This window comes from Oncorhynchus nerka, linkage group LG12, assembly GCF_034236695.1.
Source record: "Oncorhynchus nerka isolate Pitt River linkage group LG12, Oner_Uvic_2.0, whole genome shotgun sequence".
In the NCBI taxonomy this organism is placed as follows: domain Eukaryota; kingdom Metazoa; phylum Chordata; class Actinopteri; order Salmoniformes; family Salmonidae; genus Oncorhynchus; species Oncorhynchus nerka.
The window spans coordinates 35136011-35149727 of record NC_088407.1 but is presented as its reverse complement, the minus strand read 5'-3'; the positions used below and the strand labels follow the sequence as shown (position 1 = coordinate 35149727).

The 13717-nt window shown below is 47.9% G+C and overlaps 1 protein-coding gene and 1 long non-coding RNA gene across 2 annotated transcripts in view; one reads left to right on the top strand and one right to left on the bottom strand.

The window, feature by feature from the left end:
- LOC135574393 (uncharacterized) overlaps positions 1-5792 on the bottom strand; it is a 7065-nt gene extending 1273 nt beyond the window's left edge. Inside the window, exons 1-3 of the mRNA XM_065025985.1 lie at positions 5268-5792; positions 4987-5154; positions 1004-4510 (exon numbers count right to left, since the gene is read on the bottom strand). Coding sequence (XP_064882057.1) covers positions 1004-4510; positions 4987-5154; positions 5268-5792 — 4200 coding nt within the window. The remainder of the gene's footprint in view (positions 1-1003; positions 4511-4986; positions 5155-5267) is intronic.
- The window catches only part of LOC135574324 (uncharacterized), a 20495-nt gene extending 6778 nt beyond the window's left edge, over positions 1-13717 (top strand). Inside the window, exon 2 of the long non-coding RNA XR_010465344.1 lies at positions 12968-13717. This is a non-coding gene — a long non-coding RNA (uncharacterized LOC135574324). The remainder of the gene's footprint in view (positions 1-12967) is intronic.

Genomic DNA, 13717 nt, shown 5'->3' with positions numbered 1-13717 from the left:
CCACCGGGCCAAACAGTGGGGATGACGGGGACCCTTTTACGGGTGTGGTCATGTCATTCCTTACTGTAACCGAAGTCGGTTTAGGATTATTAGTCACGCAAATTCGCCACAACCAATAACTGACCCCGGAATTCCCTGGGGCCAGTATGAAATCATAACACCCTAAGGGCTGGCCCCTGGCCTAACAGTAAGTTTCAGTCCCGTATTTGTCTTAGTTAAAGTCAGTCGCTTCCGCCATTTCACTGCCCCCTCGTCTGTTGTCCAGTCTTCCCACCCATTACCTGTCTCCCCCACCAAATTCCTCCAAGACCAATCGCCAACCTTACCTAATGTCATATACCAGACATGTCCGGCAAACCAGAGTGCATTGGCCCCCACCTGTTCCCTCCCCTTTAGCCTAGAGTACCCTAAAGTCCCCCAAGGGATGTTAATGATATTAGTTGCGTTTGCGGGGACGCAAACGGTCGTGCTCCGTATGTCGTTGGCCTTACAATCAGTGTCAGGGGTGGAGGAATGCCTCTTGCGCAAATGATTGGTCAGTTCTATATGTGCCATGGATGTGGTCAGGTTGGATGACCCATTAGAGGGTCCTATATCTGCTTGTAATGTAGGTGTATGATGCTCTAATACCCACAGGAGAATCCCCATGGAAACTCCTGTGACTACAATAAAAATAACAAACACGGGGCCCGATATCCCCAATCTCGTCCAGGGATAGCCCCTATCTCTGGACGACCTGTTAGTTGGTGTGCTGGGGAGTTGCTCCCACATCCTCACCAACTAAGGGTTCTGTGGTTGTAATCAAATTTAGGTCGCTCAAATCGACCCTGACTTCAGTCAGAGTTCTAGAAGGAGTCGGTGCTGGTGTACAATGAGTCAAGTGGTGCCAAGGTGCGCCCGATTTACCTTTGACCTGGACTGAGTGTGAAGTAACCTCCTTCACTTCGTACGGTCCAGTCCACCTGGGATCCGCCCACTTTCTTTTGTGGACCTTGATCCTTACCCAATCGCCGACCTTTACCCTCAGTTGCTCCGGATCTCCCGTCAGCTCCCCCTCATGGACTTTGTGTATCTGTTTGGAAAGAGCTGCGGACAGTTCCGTCAATTTTCTTACATAGTCAGTCATACCTATCTGGTGTACATCAAGAGGGGGCATATGACCTCCCTCTCTTGGTGGACCTGGCATTACTCTCCCTGTCATTATTTCGTGGGGTGAGAGATGAGTCCCTGCCCCAGGTGATGACCTCATGGCCATCAACGCCAGTGGCAGGGCCTCCACCCATGTCAGTTTTGTACCAGCACACACTTTGGCTATCTTACACTTCAGAGATTGGTTGCAGCGCTCCACAAGGCCTTGGGCCTGCGGCTTATACACGGAACCAAACTTGTGTATAATGCCGAACCTCTCCTCCACCTGTCTCAGGTGTTTGTTTGCGAAGTGGGACCCATTGTCAGAACGGATATATCTAGGGACCCCATATCTAGGTATGAGTTCTGTCTGTAGCCACTTAATGACCGTTTTCCCATCCTCCTTAGCTGTTGGAATTGCTTCTACCCATCTAGAGAATCTATCTACCATTACTAGCAAATATCTCTTCCCGTTCTTTACATTGTCTTCTCCCATGTCTGTATAGTCTATACTGATGTCTTGGAAACATGCGTTTGGCACCGGGTAGGCCCCCATCTGGGTTTGGTAAGGCTTCTTTGGATTGTGGCTCCCACATATGTTGCATTCGTCACAGAATAAATCTGTCATGTCCTTCATGTGGGGGTGCCACCATATGTACGAAACCTTCTGTAAAGTTCTGAGTTTCCCTTCATGAGTGGGTCCATGGGCTTCCCTTATCAGTTCTGGACAGAGATTAGCCGGAGCCACCAGTCGGCCATCATGGCATCTCCATATTCCATCTGGTCCCTTAGAGCCTCCCTTCTGTGTCCAAACCGAATGTTCGTAAGGGCCTGCCTCTTCCTGTAGTTCTAGTATGTGCTGGCTTGTCAATTCAGTCCTTGCCGGTTCTATCCCGAGCACCATCTGTCGGGGGCTGTATCCTCCTGCGGCCTTGGCTGCCAGGTCTGCGGCATCATTTCCTTGATTGATTCTGCTGGTCAGTCTTTGGTGGCCTCGGCATTTCATTATGGCCACTGTCTTTGGTAAGGACACGGCATGCATCAAACGTTCCATTTGGGCTCGGTGCTTGATGGGTAGGTTACCTGTGGTGGTAAAGTTGCGCCTAACCCATTGTGGTCCATCTATGTGCACAGCTCCGTGTGCGTATGCCGAGTCCGTGTAAATGTTTACAGTTTTTCCTTCGGCTTTCTCTAGAGCTTGAGTCAAAGCCACAATTTCCGCAAGTTGTGCCGATACTGGCTGGGGGATAATTCCTGATTCCAACGTGACATGTGTTTTGTCATGCAGCTGCTGTACGACCGCATAGGCAGCTACGTTTCCTGTGTCTCCCTTGTAGCAACATCCGTCTGTGTACAGCCATAGGTCTGGAGATGTCAGTGGTTCATTTTCCAGGTCTGGTCTCAGTTTGAGCTCTTGTGCTGCCCTCTCTTGGCAGGAGTGTGCTAGGCCATCTTCTGCGGTGAGTGCATCTGCCATGTTCTTGTCGGTGTTCACAAAAGTGATGTGTGACTGGGTGCATTTGTTCTGGATTTTGTTTTTTCTGTCCGCACTGAAGGTAAATTCTTTGCTGATGAGGTATGCTGCCACCCCGTGGTGGGTGTGTATTTGCATATTGTGGCACATTACCAGATGGGCTGTCTTCTCAATCGCCTTGGCTACCGCCGCAACGTATCTGGAACAGGCGGTCTGGCCGGTTTCAATGTGGTCAAGTTTTGAAGAGTGGTACATGAGTACTCTTCTCTCCCCCTCATGTTTCTGAAAAAGGACGGCTGATGCAAAGCCTTCCTTTTCAGAAACATCCAGGTGAAATGTTTTACCGTAGTCTGGTGCCGTGAGAGCAGCAGCCACAGACAGGTCAGTCTTCAGGAGCCCAAACGCCGTTGAAGCTTCAGGAGTCCATGTAAGTGGGGCCTGTAGGTTTCTTGGGCCAGCTTCTCGAACAATTTCTCTCAGAGGTTCAGTTCTTTCAGTATAGTCTGGGATGTGAGTACGGCTGTATCCCGTCAACCCCAGGAAAGAGAGCATTCCTGAAACAGTAATGGGCCTGGGATGATGTAGGATTGAGTCTCGGTGTGATTTTGAGAGGCCGGCCCCCTCGCTTGAGATTTCCCTTCCCAGGAACAGAACGGTTCGTCTGCATGATTGGACTTTTGACATCTTGACTTTGTAGCCTTTGACTGCCAGAAAGTCTAACAGGGTTTTAGTCATTTCTAGACAGAGGTCTGAGGTCGGAGCCCCCAGCAACAGGTCGTCTACGTATTGTATGAGTATCACTCCTTCTGGGATTTTCAGTTCTGCCAGGTGAGTCTTCAGAATATAATTGAAGATTCCAGGGGAAGAAGTGTAACCTTGGGGAAGTACGGAATAGTTAAATTGCTGATTCTCGTAGGTAAAGGCAAAAAGTGGCTGGGAAGCCTCATCCAATGGGATGCTGAAAAAGGCATTGGCCAAGTCCACTACGGTGAAATACCGATGTTTGGGTGACAGGTTGCTCAGTATGATGTGTGGGTCTGGAACAGGGAGATCGATGGGTGTGGTAACTTCATTTACAGCCCGGAAATCCTGCACCATCCGGTATGTTTCTCCTCCTGCCTTCAGAACAGGAAGTATGGGGGTGTTCCAGGGTGACCGAGTCCTGTATATGCACCCAGCTCCAAGGAGGCCTTCGATAGTGGGTCTGATCCCCTCTGTCTGTTCATGCTTCAGTCGATATTGGGTTCGAAATATTGGTACCTGTGCCGGATTGGTTAGGGTAATGCACACTGGTTGGACCTGTAACTTTCCCACGTCAAATGGTGTGGTTGTCCATATTGCCTTGTCTATGGAGTCCAAGACAGCAGGGGAGGAAGGGTGATCAGAATATGGTTTCCCGTGATGCCTGGGGAGAGTGAGGCGCTCAGGCTGGCACTGTTCCTCAGTGTCCACCATAGTCAGACGCCACATCTCTTCGGTGGTTGCTTTCAACAGGCCAGGTCTATGAGTCGCTTCCCAAGTGAGTTTCGAGGCCCTTTTTATCATTGGACCCAGGCTTCGGGCCTCGTGTCCATTCCCTACTGCGAGGGTCACGTGTGGAGCAGAGTCGGGTCCCAGTTGATACCAAGGTTTAATATGGTGTGGGAGTATGACTGGGGCTGCCACCCCCTCAGGGCCGCACACGATGGTAAGGCAGCGTATGTTTGGGGTAAGATGCATCATGTTTTCATCCCAATCTTGTGTGTACGGCGTGTCTTCGTCGTCAGTGACGTTGAGAGTGCAGTGCAACTCTGCCTGTGGTGTCTTATAGGGATGAAAGGTGTATATTAGCTTCCTCCATTGGTTGAATTGAAATTGGATGGCAGGAGTTCCAGGTCCAGATGGTAGGCATTTGAGCCAGTAAACCTCCTGTGTGGTGGATAGAGCAGGTGCGGGCAGAATTGGGAGCATCAGGATTCGGGCCCTTGGCGGTGGATCGAGCGCGACCTCCACACCTGACTCAGTTAGGTAGATTGTGCATCCTAACTTACAGAGTAGGTCTCGACCTAGTAGGTTGATTGGGCAATTTGGACAATATAGGAATTGGTGTTTCAAACTGGAAGGGCCCCACTGGAACAATAGTGGAGTAGTTTTGTATTGATCTTCAGGATTTCCTGAAACCCCCACCACCTTTATCTTGTCTGAAGAGAGGGGTTGATGAGAATTGATGGCGGAATATGTACATCCAGTGTCCACAAGGAACCTGTGGGTGACCCCTTGTACTACGCATGTAATAGTGGGTTCCGTGTGGACAGAGAATTGTTGGCCATCTAACCCGACTGGTGGTGGTGGGCAGCCTCATTCCCATGGGGGGTATCCCTCGGACATCCCCTGGAAGGTGGGACCGGTAGGGGACGCTGGGTTGTAGGCTGGTTGATATCCCTGGGCAGGGGCTGGTGGATATCCCTGGGCAGGGGCTGGTGGATATCCCTGGGCAGGGGCTGGGTACCTTGGGGCCCCTCTTCCCCGTTGTCCACCTCTCCTCCCCTGTAGGCCAAGTATGACTGGCGCTGCTGTGAGAGGAGCGGGGCAGTCTCTGGCGTAATGGCCTTCGTGGTTACAGTTGTAGCAATGAATGGGTCTTGCTTGTGGCGGTCCCCCCCCTGTTTGTGGTGCCCCCCCATGCTGGTCCTGGGGGGTTGGAGAAACTCGGCTGGGCATAACCTCCATATCCGTAGCTGGCTCCTGGATATGGAGGGGCGGCGTATACGACCGGTGCCTGTGCGGGGGTCGGTGGTGCTGGAGCGGCCACCAACATCTGGTTCATGGTCTGAGTCACAATCTTGGCTATATCAGTGGGTTCCTCCGCCACCATTTGCTTTTTAGGCTTTGCGGTCTTTTGGGCCTCATTCAATTGTAATTTGAGCAACTGGAGTTGCAGCGACTGAACTTGTGAATCAGCCGTGCCTTTGTCTTTGTTGTATTGAGAGATGTGATGGTGGACATGGGAGTTGAATTGGGCAGTGGGCAAGGCCATCAGCCCCACTGTGGCCCTAAGCTTGGTTTTCACTTCTGTGGGCGTCCCATTCACCACCATCTCCTTCCACATGCTGAGAGTGGTTCCGCTCTGGTCATGGGGTTCAATGTGGACTGACCTCCAGGTGGTCTTGGCCCTATCTAGGTATTGAGCTGCCTGCTCCCCGTCTTCCATGGCAAAAGAGGTAAGGGTTGTATAATTTTTCTCGGTGGGTGATAGAGGAATTCTAAATTCCTTTAATGTTTTAATTGCCAAAACCAATTAAATTCACACTCATTTCTAATTCATTTAATGAGTTGTAAGTTCATTAATTATGCATGAAGTAGATCGAGACCAGTCTTAAAAGCCAGGTTAAAGAGCGTTTAATTCCAGAGAGTACTGACCCAAAATACAAAGAACATTACATTTTAAAGAAAGAAGACATAAAATGACGTCATCAGTTACACCCCCTCTCTCCGATTCTCACAAGAACCCATTGTTTTAGGAATGGAACATTTTCCCAGGCATTTCTTATCTGTCTGAAAAGCCACAGCATCCCTCCCTAACCTTCCCAGTAGACACAGACACAATTCATTTCTGCTTACATTTTCAGTAACAGTACAATTAAGAACCCATACTTTTCAAATCATAACATAATAGTATTAGCATAAATGGTTCTAATCATTAATGAATACATAATTGATAATCTAAACTATATTTTCCTCTATCAGTGGGATATGCCCTTCTGAGCTCGTTCCACAGTGATACTCTGTATTTCTCAGGTTCTGTTGCTGACCCAAATGTTCCCAGTCCTGCTGTGTTTATTAGGGCATTCATGGTCGTGTAGTCGGTTGACCTAGCCAATAAGGCCTTCATGTCCCCCAAGGCAAGCCGGACCCCGGAAGTTAGGGACTGAAGCTGAAGCAGCCAGGCTGAGGCACCCCCATGTAAGCTCGGGAGCTGTTCCATCAGGGCCGTCAAATCTTGCATCTTCCAGGCAACGTATTCCTCTCGGTGCGTTGTGTCGTCCATCCTGAGTGGCATTTGATACAGCCCATGTCGTCTTTGGGCTTCTTCTTCTTCTTCTCTCCTTTGTCTGGCTATGATGCGCTTCGACCGTCTTACTGCTGTTTCAACGGGGGTTGATTTTCCCTTAAACACTCCTTGTATCAGGACTATTTCACCCGTTTCTGCTGCGACTTCTTTCATGAGTTTCAGTTGGCTTTTTGCCTCCCATACACCTGCAGCCGTGAGGGGAACGTCTTCCTCTGTCTCCTCTTGTGGTTCCATATCATCTCCTCCCTGTTCTTCCGGTTCGCTGAAAGTCATTAAATTTTCTTCTTGTCGGCGGCCACTTGTGAAATACTCCTTACTAATATCGCTCCTTGGTTCCCCTCTATGTTCTCTGTACACACTGGATGTGCAGGAGGTGCCCGTCTGCTCATCTTCCCCTTCTGAGGGAGTGGCCACCCCCATCATTTCCGGTTTTTTATTCAGTTGTGCTCTTAGCGCCTCTTCGATGGCCCAAGTTCCTATCTTCAGTTCCACTTCTGCCCTTTCTCTCTGTTTAGTCCCTTCTTTCTTAAATACGTGATTTTTGTTCTTTTCTGCCTCTTTATCTCTAGCTTCCTGCAGCGTCTCTCTTAACCCACATTCCATTGTTTTCAGCTGGACCCCGGTTGGCGGTCCCCCTCCTAAATAACCTTCTTGTGTCCATTTTAGCTTTAATCCCTCCCAAACTTTCTTCATGTGCTTCCATTGTTCCTTTCCCCCTGATCTATATTCTATTTTTTGTTCTAGGAACTCATTAAACCTCAGCTTTGGAGTATTGGGGGTCGCCATTGTGAATTTGCTTTAATCGTAATTTAATTTAATTCAATCGGAATTTAATCGTAGTTTTAATCAGAATTCTCTCCGGCTATCTTGTAAAGAATTGCTATTTCTTATGCAGGTGACCAACCTACTGCTAAATATATGGCTACAACTCACAGTAAAGCCTGTGGGGTCCCCTACAGGATAGCTCCCGCATTACACACTTACTGCCAAACTAGCGCACACACATAATCTCCTCTCTAGCCGAACATTGTGTGCCCGAAGAGGATTCCACGATGACGGACAGACAACTGAGCCAATGGCGGAAGACTACAGAATACACCCAGACTGAACCAATCCAAAGATCCGATCTTCTATGAATCAACCTACTTTCTGTTCCACATATAAGGGCTGTGCTGATTGTTAACGGCCTCTTTTCCTGCTGTTCTATGCGAGCTAACGGGAGAGCCGTAATTACGCGGTACCAGATATCTTCACTCTGAATAAACTGTCGCTTGTCATACAATTTACCACTTTGTCTGAATCGATCCTTGACCGCACAGAACAGCAGGAAAAAAGACCGTTAACATTCAGCACAACTCTAATATACAGAACAGAAAGTAGGTTGATTCTAGAAGATCGGATCTTTGGATTGGTTCAGGCTGGGGTGTAGTCTGTAGTCTTCCGCCATTGGCTCAGTTGTCTGTCCGTCATCGTAGAATCCTCTTCGGGCACACAATGTTCGGCTAGAAAGGAGATTATGTGTGTGCGCTGGTTTGGCAGTTAGTGTGTAATGTGGGAGCTATCCTGTAGGGGGCCCCACAGGCTTTACTGTGAGTTATAGAAATGTAATAGCAGTATGCTGGTCACCTGCATAAGAAATAGCATTTCTTTACACTCAACTTTTTCACTCCGGACGCTTTATCTGGACACGATTCGTCAGGACCTCCAACAGCCGAAGCTAAGTAGTAACATTAACATGATGCCTTCTAATTGCAGCCGCTGTGCTCGCCTTACGGCGAGGATAGCTGTACTGCAAGCCCAGCTTCAGACGCAATCGTTAGGCAAGGGTAATTTCAGTGTAGGAAAGGATGAAACAGCGTCTGTGCCACCAGTAAGTACAGATAGTAGTATAAATCCCCTGGCACAGTCCCCGCAGCCGGACAATTTTCTCACGGTTTCTGGAAGGAAATGCTGTAGGAACGCTCAACCGGTGTCGCTCATTCAGCCGACAGAAACTTTCAACCGGTTTTCCCCATTAAGCAGCGGGTCGGTGTCAGAGGCCGAGTCTTCTCTGGTCTCTACTCCTCCCGTTACGGGGTCTGAGACGCCGAAGCTTCCCACCATTAGCTCTGACAAATTGAAAACTCTAGTCATTGGCGACTCCATTACCTGCAGTATTAGACTTAAAGCGAATCATCCAGCGATCATACACTGTTTACCCGGGGGCAGGGCTACCGACGTTAAGGCTAATCTGAAGATGGTGCTGGCTAAAGCTAAAACTGGCGAGTGTAGAGAGTATAGAGATATTGTTATCCACGTCGGCACCAACGATGTTAGGATGAAACAGTCAGAGATCACCAAGCGCAACATAGCTTCTGCGTGCATATCAGCTAGAAAGATGTGTCGGCATCGAGTAATTGTCTCTGGCCCCCTCCCAGTTAGGGGGAGTGATGAGCTCTACAGCAGAGTCTCACAACTCAATCGCTGGTTGAAAACTGTTTTCTGCCCCTCCCAAAAGATAGAATTTGTAGATAATTGGCCCTCTTTCTGGGACTCACCCACAAACAGGACCAAGCCTGACCTGCTGAGGAGTGACGGACTCCATCCTAGCTGGAGGGGTGCTCTCATCTTATCTACCAACTTAGACAGGGCTCTAACTCCACAATGAAATAGGGTCCAGGCCAGGCAGCAGGCTATTAGCCAGCCTGCCAGCATAGTGGAGTCTGCCACTAGCATAGTCAGTGTAGTCAGCTCAGCTATCACCATTGAGACCGTGTCTGTGCCTCGACCTAGGTTGGGCAAAACTAAACATGGCGGTGTTCGCCTTAGCAATCTCACTAGGATAAAGACCACCTCCATTCCTGTCATTACTGAAAGAGATCATGATACCTCACATCTCAAAATAGGGCTACTTAATGTTAGATCCCTTACTTCAAAGGCAATTATAGTCAATGAACTAATCACTGATCATAATCTTGATGTGATTGGCCTGACTGAAACATGGCTTAAGCCTGATGAATTTACTGTGTTAAATGAGGCCTCACCTCCTGGCTACACTAGTGACCATATCCCCCGTGCATCCCGCAAAGGCGGAGGTGTTGCTAACATTTACGATAGCAAATTTCAATTTACAAAAAAAAAAATGACGTTTTCGTCTTTTGAGCTTCTAGTCATGAAATCTATGCAGCCTACTCAATCACTTTTTATAGCTACTGTTTACAGGCCTCCTGGGCCATATACAGCGTTTCTCACTGAGTTCCCTGAATTCCTATCGGACCTTGTAGTCATTGCAGATAATATTCTAATCTTTGGTGACTTTAATATTCACATGGAAAAGTCCACAGACCCACTCCAAAAGGCTTTCGGAGCCATCATCGACTCAGTGGGTTTTGTCCAACATGTCTCTGGACCCACTCACTGTCACAGTCATACGCTGGACCTAGTTTTGTCCCATGGAATAAATGTTGTGGATCTTAATGTTTTTCCTCATAATCCTGGACTATCGGACCACCATTTTATTACGTTTGCAATTGCAACAAATAATCTGCTCAGACCCCAACCAAGGAACATCAAAAGTCGTGCTATAAATTCACAGACAACACAAAGATTCCTTGATGCCCTTCCAGACTCCCTCTGCCTACCCAAGGACGCCAGAGGACAAAAATCCGTTAACCACCTAACTGAGGATCTCAATTTAACCTTGCGCAATACCCTAGATGCAGTTGCACCCCTAAAAACTAAAAAAATGTCTCATAAGAAACTAGCTCCCTGGTACACAGAAAATACCCGAGCTCTGAAGCAAGCTTCCAGAAAATTGGAACGGAAATGGCGCCACACCAAACTGGAAGTCTTCCGACTAGCTTGGAAGGACGGTACCGTGCAGTACCGAAGAGCCCTTACTGCTGCTTGATCATCCTATTTTTCTAACTTAATTGAGGAAAATAAGAACAATCCGAAATTCCTTTTTGATACTGTCGCAAAGCTAACTAAAAAGCAGCATTCCCCAAGAGAGGATGACTTTCACTTTAGCAGTGATAAATTCATGAACTTCTTTGAGGAAAAGATTATGATTATTAGAAAGCAAATTACGGACTCCTCTTTAAACCGGCGTATTCCTCCAAACCTCAGTTGTCCTGAGTCTGCACAACTCTGCCAGGACCTAGGATCAAGAGAGACGCTCAAGTCTTTTAGTACTATATCTCTTGACACAATGATGAAAATAATCATGGCCTCTCAACCTTCAAGCTGCATACTGGACCCTATTCCAACTAAACTACTGAAAGAGCTGCTTCCTGTGCTTGGCCCTCCTATGTTGAACATAATAAACGGCTCTCTATCCACTGGATGTGTACCAAACTCACTAAAAGTGGCAGTAATAAAGCCTCTCTTGAAAAAGCCAAACCTTGACCCAGAAAATATAAAAAACTATCGGCCTATATCGAATCTTCCATTCCTCTCAAAATTTTAGAGAAGGCTGTTGCGCAGCAACTCACTGCCTTCCTGAAGACAAACAATGTATACGAAATGCTTCAGTCTGGTTTTAGACCCCATCATAGCACTGAGACGGCACTTGTGAAGGTGGTAAATGACATTTTAATGGCATCGGACCGAGGCTCTGCATCTGTCCTCGTGCTCTTAGACCTTAGTGCTGCTTTTGATACCATCGATCACCACATTCTTTTGGAGAGATTGGAAACCCAAATTGGTCTACATGGACAAGTTCTGGCCTGGTTTAGATCTTATCTGTCAGAAAGATATCAGTTTGTCTCTGTGAATGGTTTGTCCTCTGACAAATCAACTGTAAATTTCGGTGTTCCTCAAGGTTCTGTTTTAGGACCACTATTGTTTTCACAATATATTTTACCTCTTGGATGTTATTCGAAAACATAATGTAAACTTTCACTGCTATGCGGATGACACACAGCTGTACATTTCAATGAAACATGGTGAAGCCCCAAAATTGCCCTCGCTAGAAGCATGTGTTTCAGACATAAGGAAGTGGATGGCTGCAAACTTTCTACTATTAAACTCGGACAAAACAGAGATGCTTGTTCTAGGTCCCAAGAAACAAAGAGATCTTCTGTTGAATCTGACAATTAATCTTAATGGTTGTACAGTCGTCTCAAATAAAACTGTGAAGGACCTCGGCGTTACTCTGGACCCTGATCTCTTTTTTGAAGAACATATCAAGACCATTTCGAGGACAGCTTTTTTCCATCTACGTAACATTGCAAAAATCAGAAACTTTCTGTCCAAAAATGATGCAGAAAAATTAATCCATGCTTTTGTCACTTCTAGGTTAGACTACTGCAATGCTCTATTTTCCGGCTACCCGGATAAAGCACTAAATAAACTTCAGTTAGTGCTAAATACGGCTGCTAGAATCCTGACTAGAACCAAAAAATTTGATCATATTACTCCAGTGCTAGCCTCTCTACACTGGCTTCCTGTCAAAGCAAGGGCTGATTTCAAGGTTTTACTGCTAACCTACAAAGCATTACATGGGCTTGCTCCTACCTATCTCTCTGATTTGGTCCTGCCGTACATACCTACACGTACGCTACGGTCACAAGACGCAGGCCTCCTAATTGTCCCTAGAATTTCTAAGCAAACAGCTGGAGGCAGGGCTTTCTCCTATAGAGCTCCATTTTTATGGAACGGTCTGCCTACCCATGTCAGAGACGCAAACTCGGTCTCAACCTTTAAGTCTTTACTGAAGACTCATCTCTTCAGTGGGTCATATGATTGAGTGTAGTCTGGCCCAGGAGTGGGAAGGTGAACGGAAAGGCTCTGGAGCAACGAACCGCCCTTGCTGTCTCTGCCTGGCCGGTTCCCCTCTTTCCACTGGGATTCTCTGCCTCTAACCCTGTTACGGGGCTGAGTCACTGGCTTACTGGGGCTCTCTCATGCCGTCCCTGGGGGTGCATCACCTGGGTGGGTTGATTCACTGTTGTGGTCAGCCTGTCTGGGTTGGCGCCCCCTTGGGTTGTGCCGTGGCGGAGATCTTTGTGGGCTATACTCGGCCTTGTCTCAGGATGGTAAGTTGGTGGTTGAAGATATCCCTCTAGTGGTGTGGGGGCTGTGCTTTGGCAAAGTGGGTGGGGTTATATCCTTCCTGTTTGGCCCTGTCCGGGGTGTCCTCGGATGGGGCCACAGTGTCTCCTGACCCCTCCTGTCTCAGCCTCCAGTATTTATGCTGCAGTAGTTTATGTGTCGGGGGCTAGGGTCAGTTTGTTATATCTGGAGTACTTCTCCTGTCCTATTCGGTGTCCTGTGTGAATCTAAGTGTGCGTTCTCTAATTCTCTCCTTCTCTCTTTCTTTCTCTCTCTCGCAGGACCTGAGCCCTAGGACCATGCCCCAGGACTACCTGACATGATGACTCCTTGCTGTCCCCAGTCCACCTGGCCATGCTGCTGCTCCAGTTTCAACTGGCCTGGGCCCTAGGACCATGTCCCAGGACTACCTGACATGATGACTCCTTGCTGTCCCCAGTCCACCTGGCCATGCTGCTGCTCCAGTTTCAACTGTTCTGCCTTACTATTATTCAACCATGCTGGTCATTTATGAACATTTGAACATCTTGGCCACGTTCTGTTATAATCTCCACCCGGCACAGCCAGAAGAGGACTGGCCACCCCACATATGCTCTCTCTAATTCTCTCTTTCTTTCTCTCTCTCTCTCGGAGGACCTGAGCCCTAGGACCGTGCCCCAGGACTACCTGACATGATGACTCCTTGTTGTCCCCAGTCCACCTGACTGTGCTGCTGCTCCAGTTTCAACTGTTCTGCCTTATTATTATTCGACCATGCTGGTCATTTATGAACATTTGAACATCTTGGTCATGTTCTGTTATAATCTCTACCCGGCACAGCCAGAAGAGGACTGGCCACCCCACATAGCCTGGTTCCTCTCTAGGTTTCTTCCTAGGTTTTGGCCTTTCTAGGGAGTTTTTCCTAGCCACCGTGCTTTTACACCTGCATTGTTTGCTGTTTGGGGTTTTAGGCTGGGTTTCTGTACAGCACTTTGAGATATCAGCTGATGTACGAAGGGCTATATAAATCAATTTGATTTGATTTGATTATT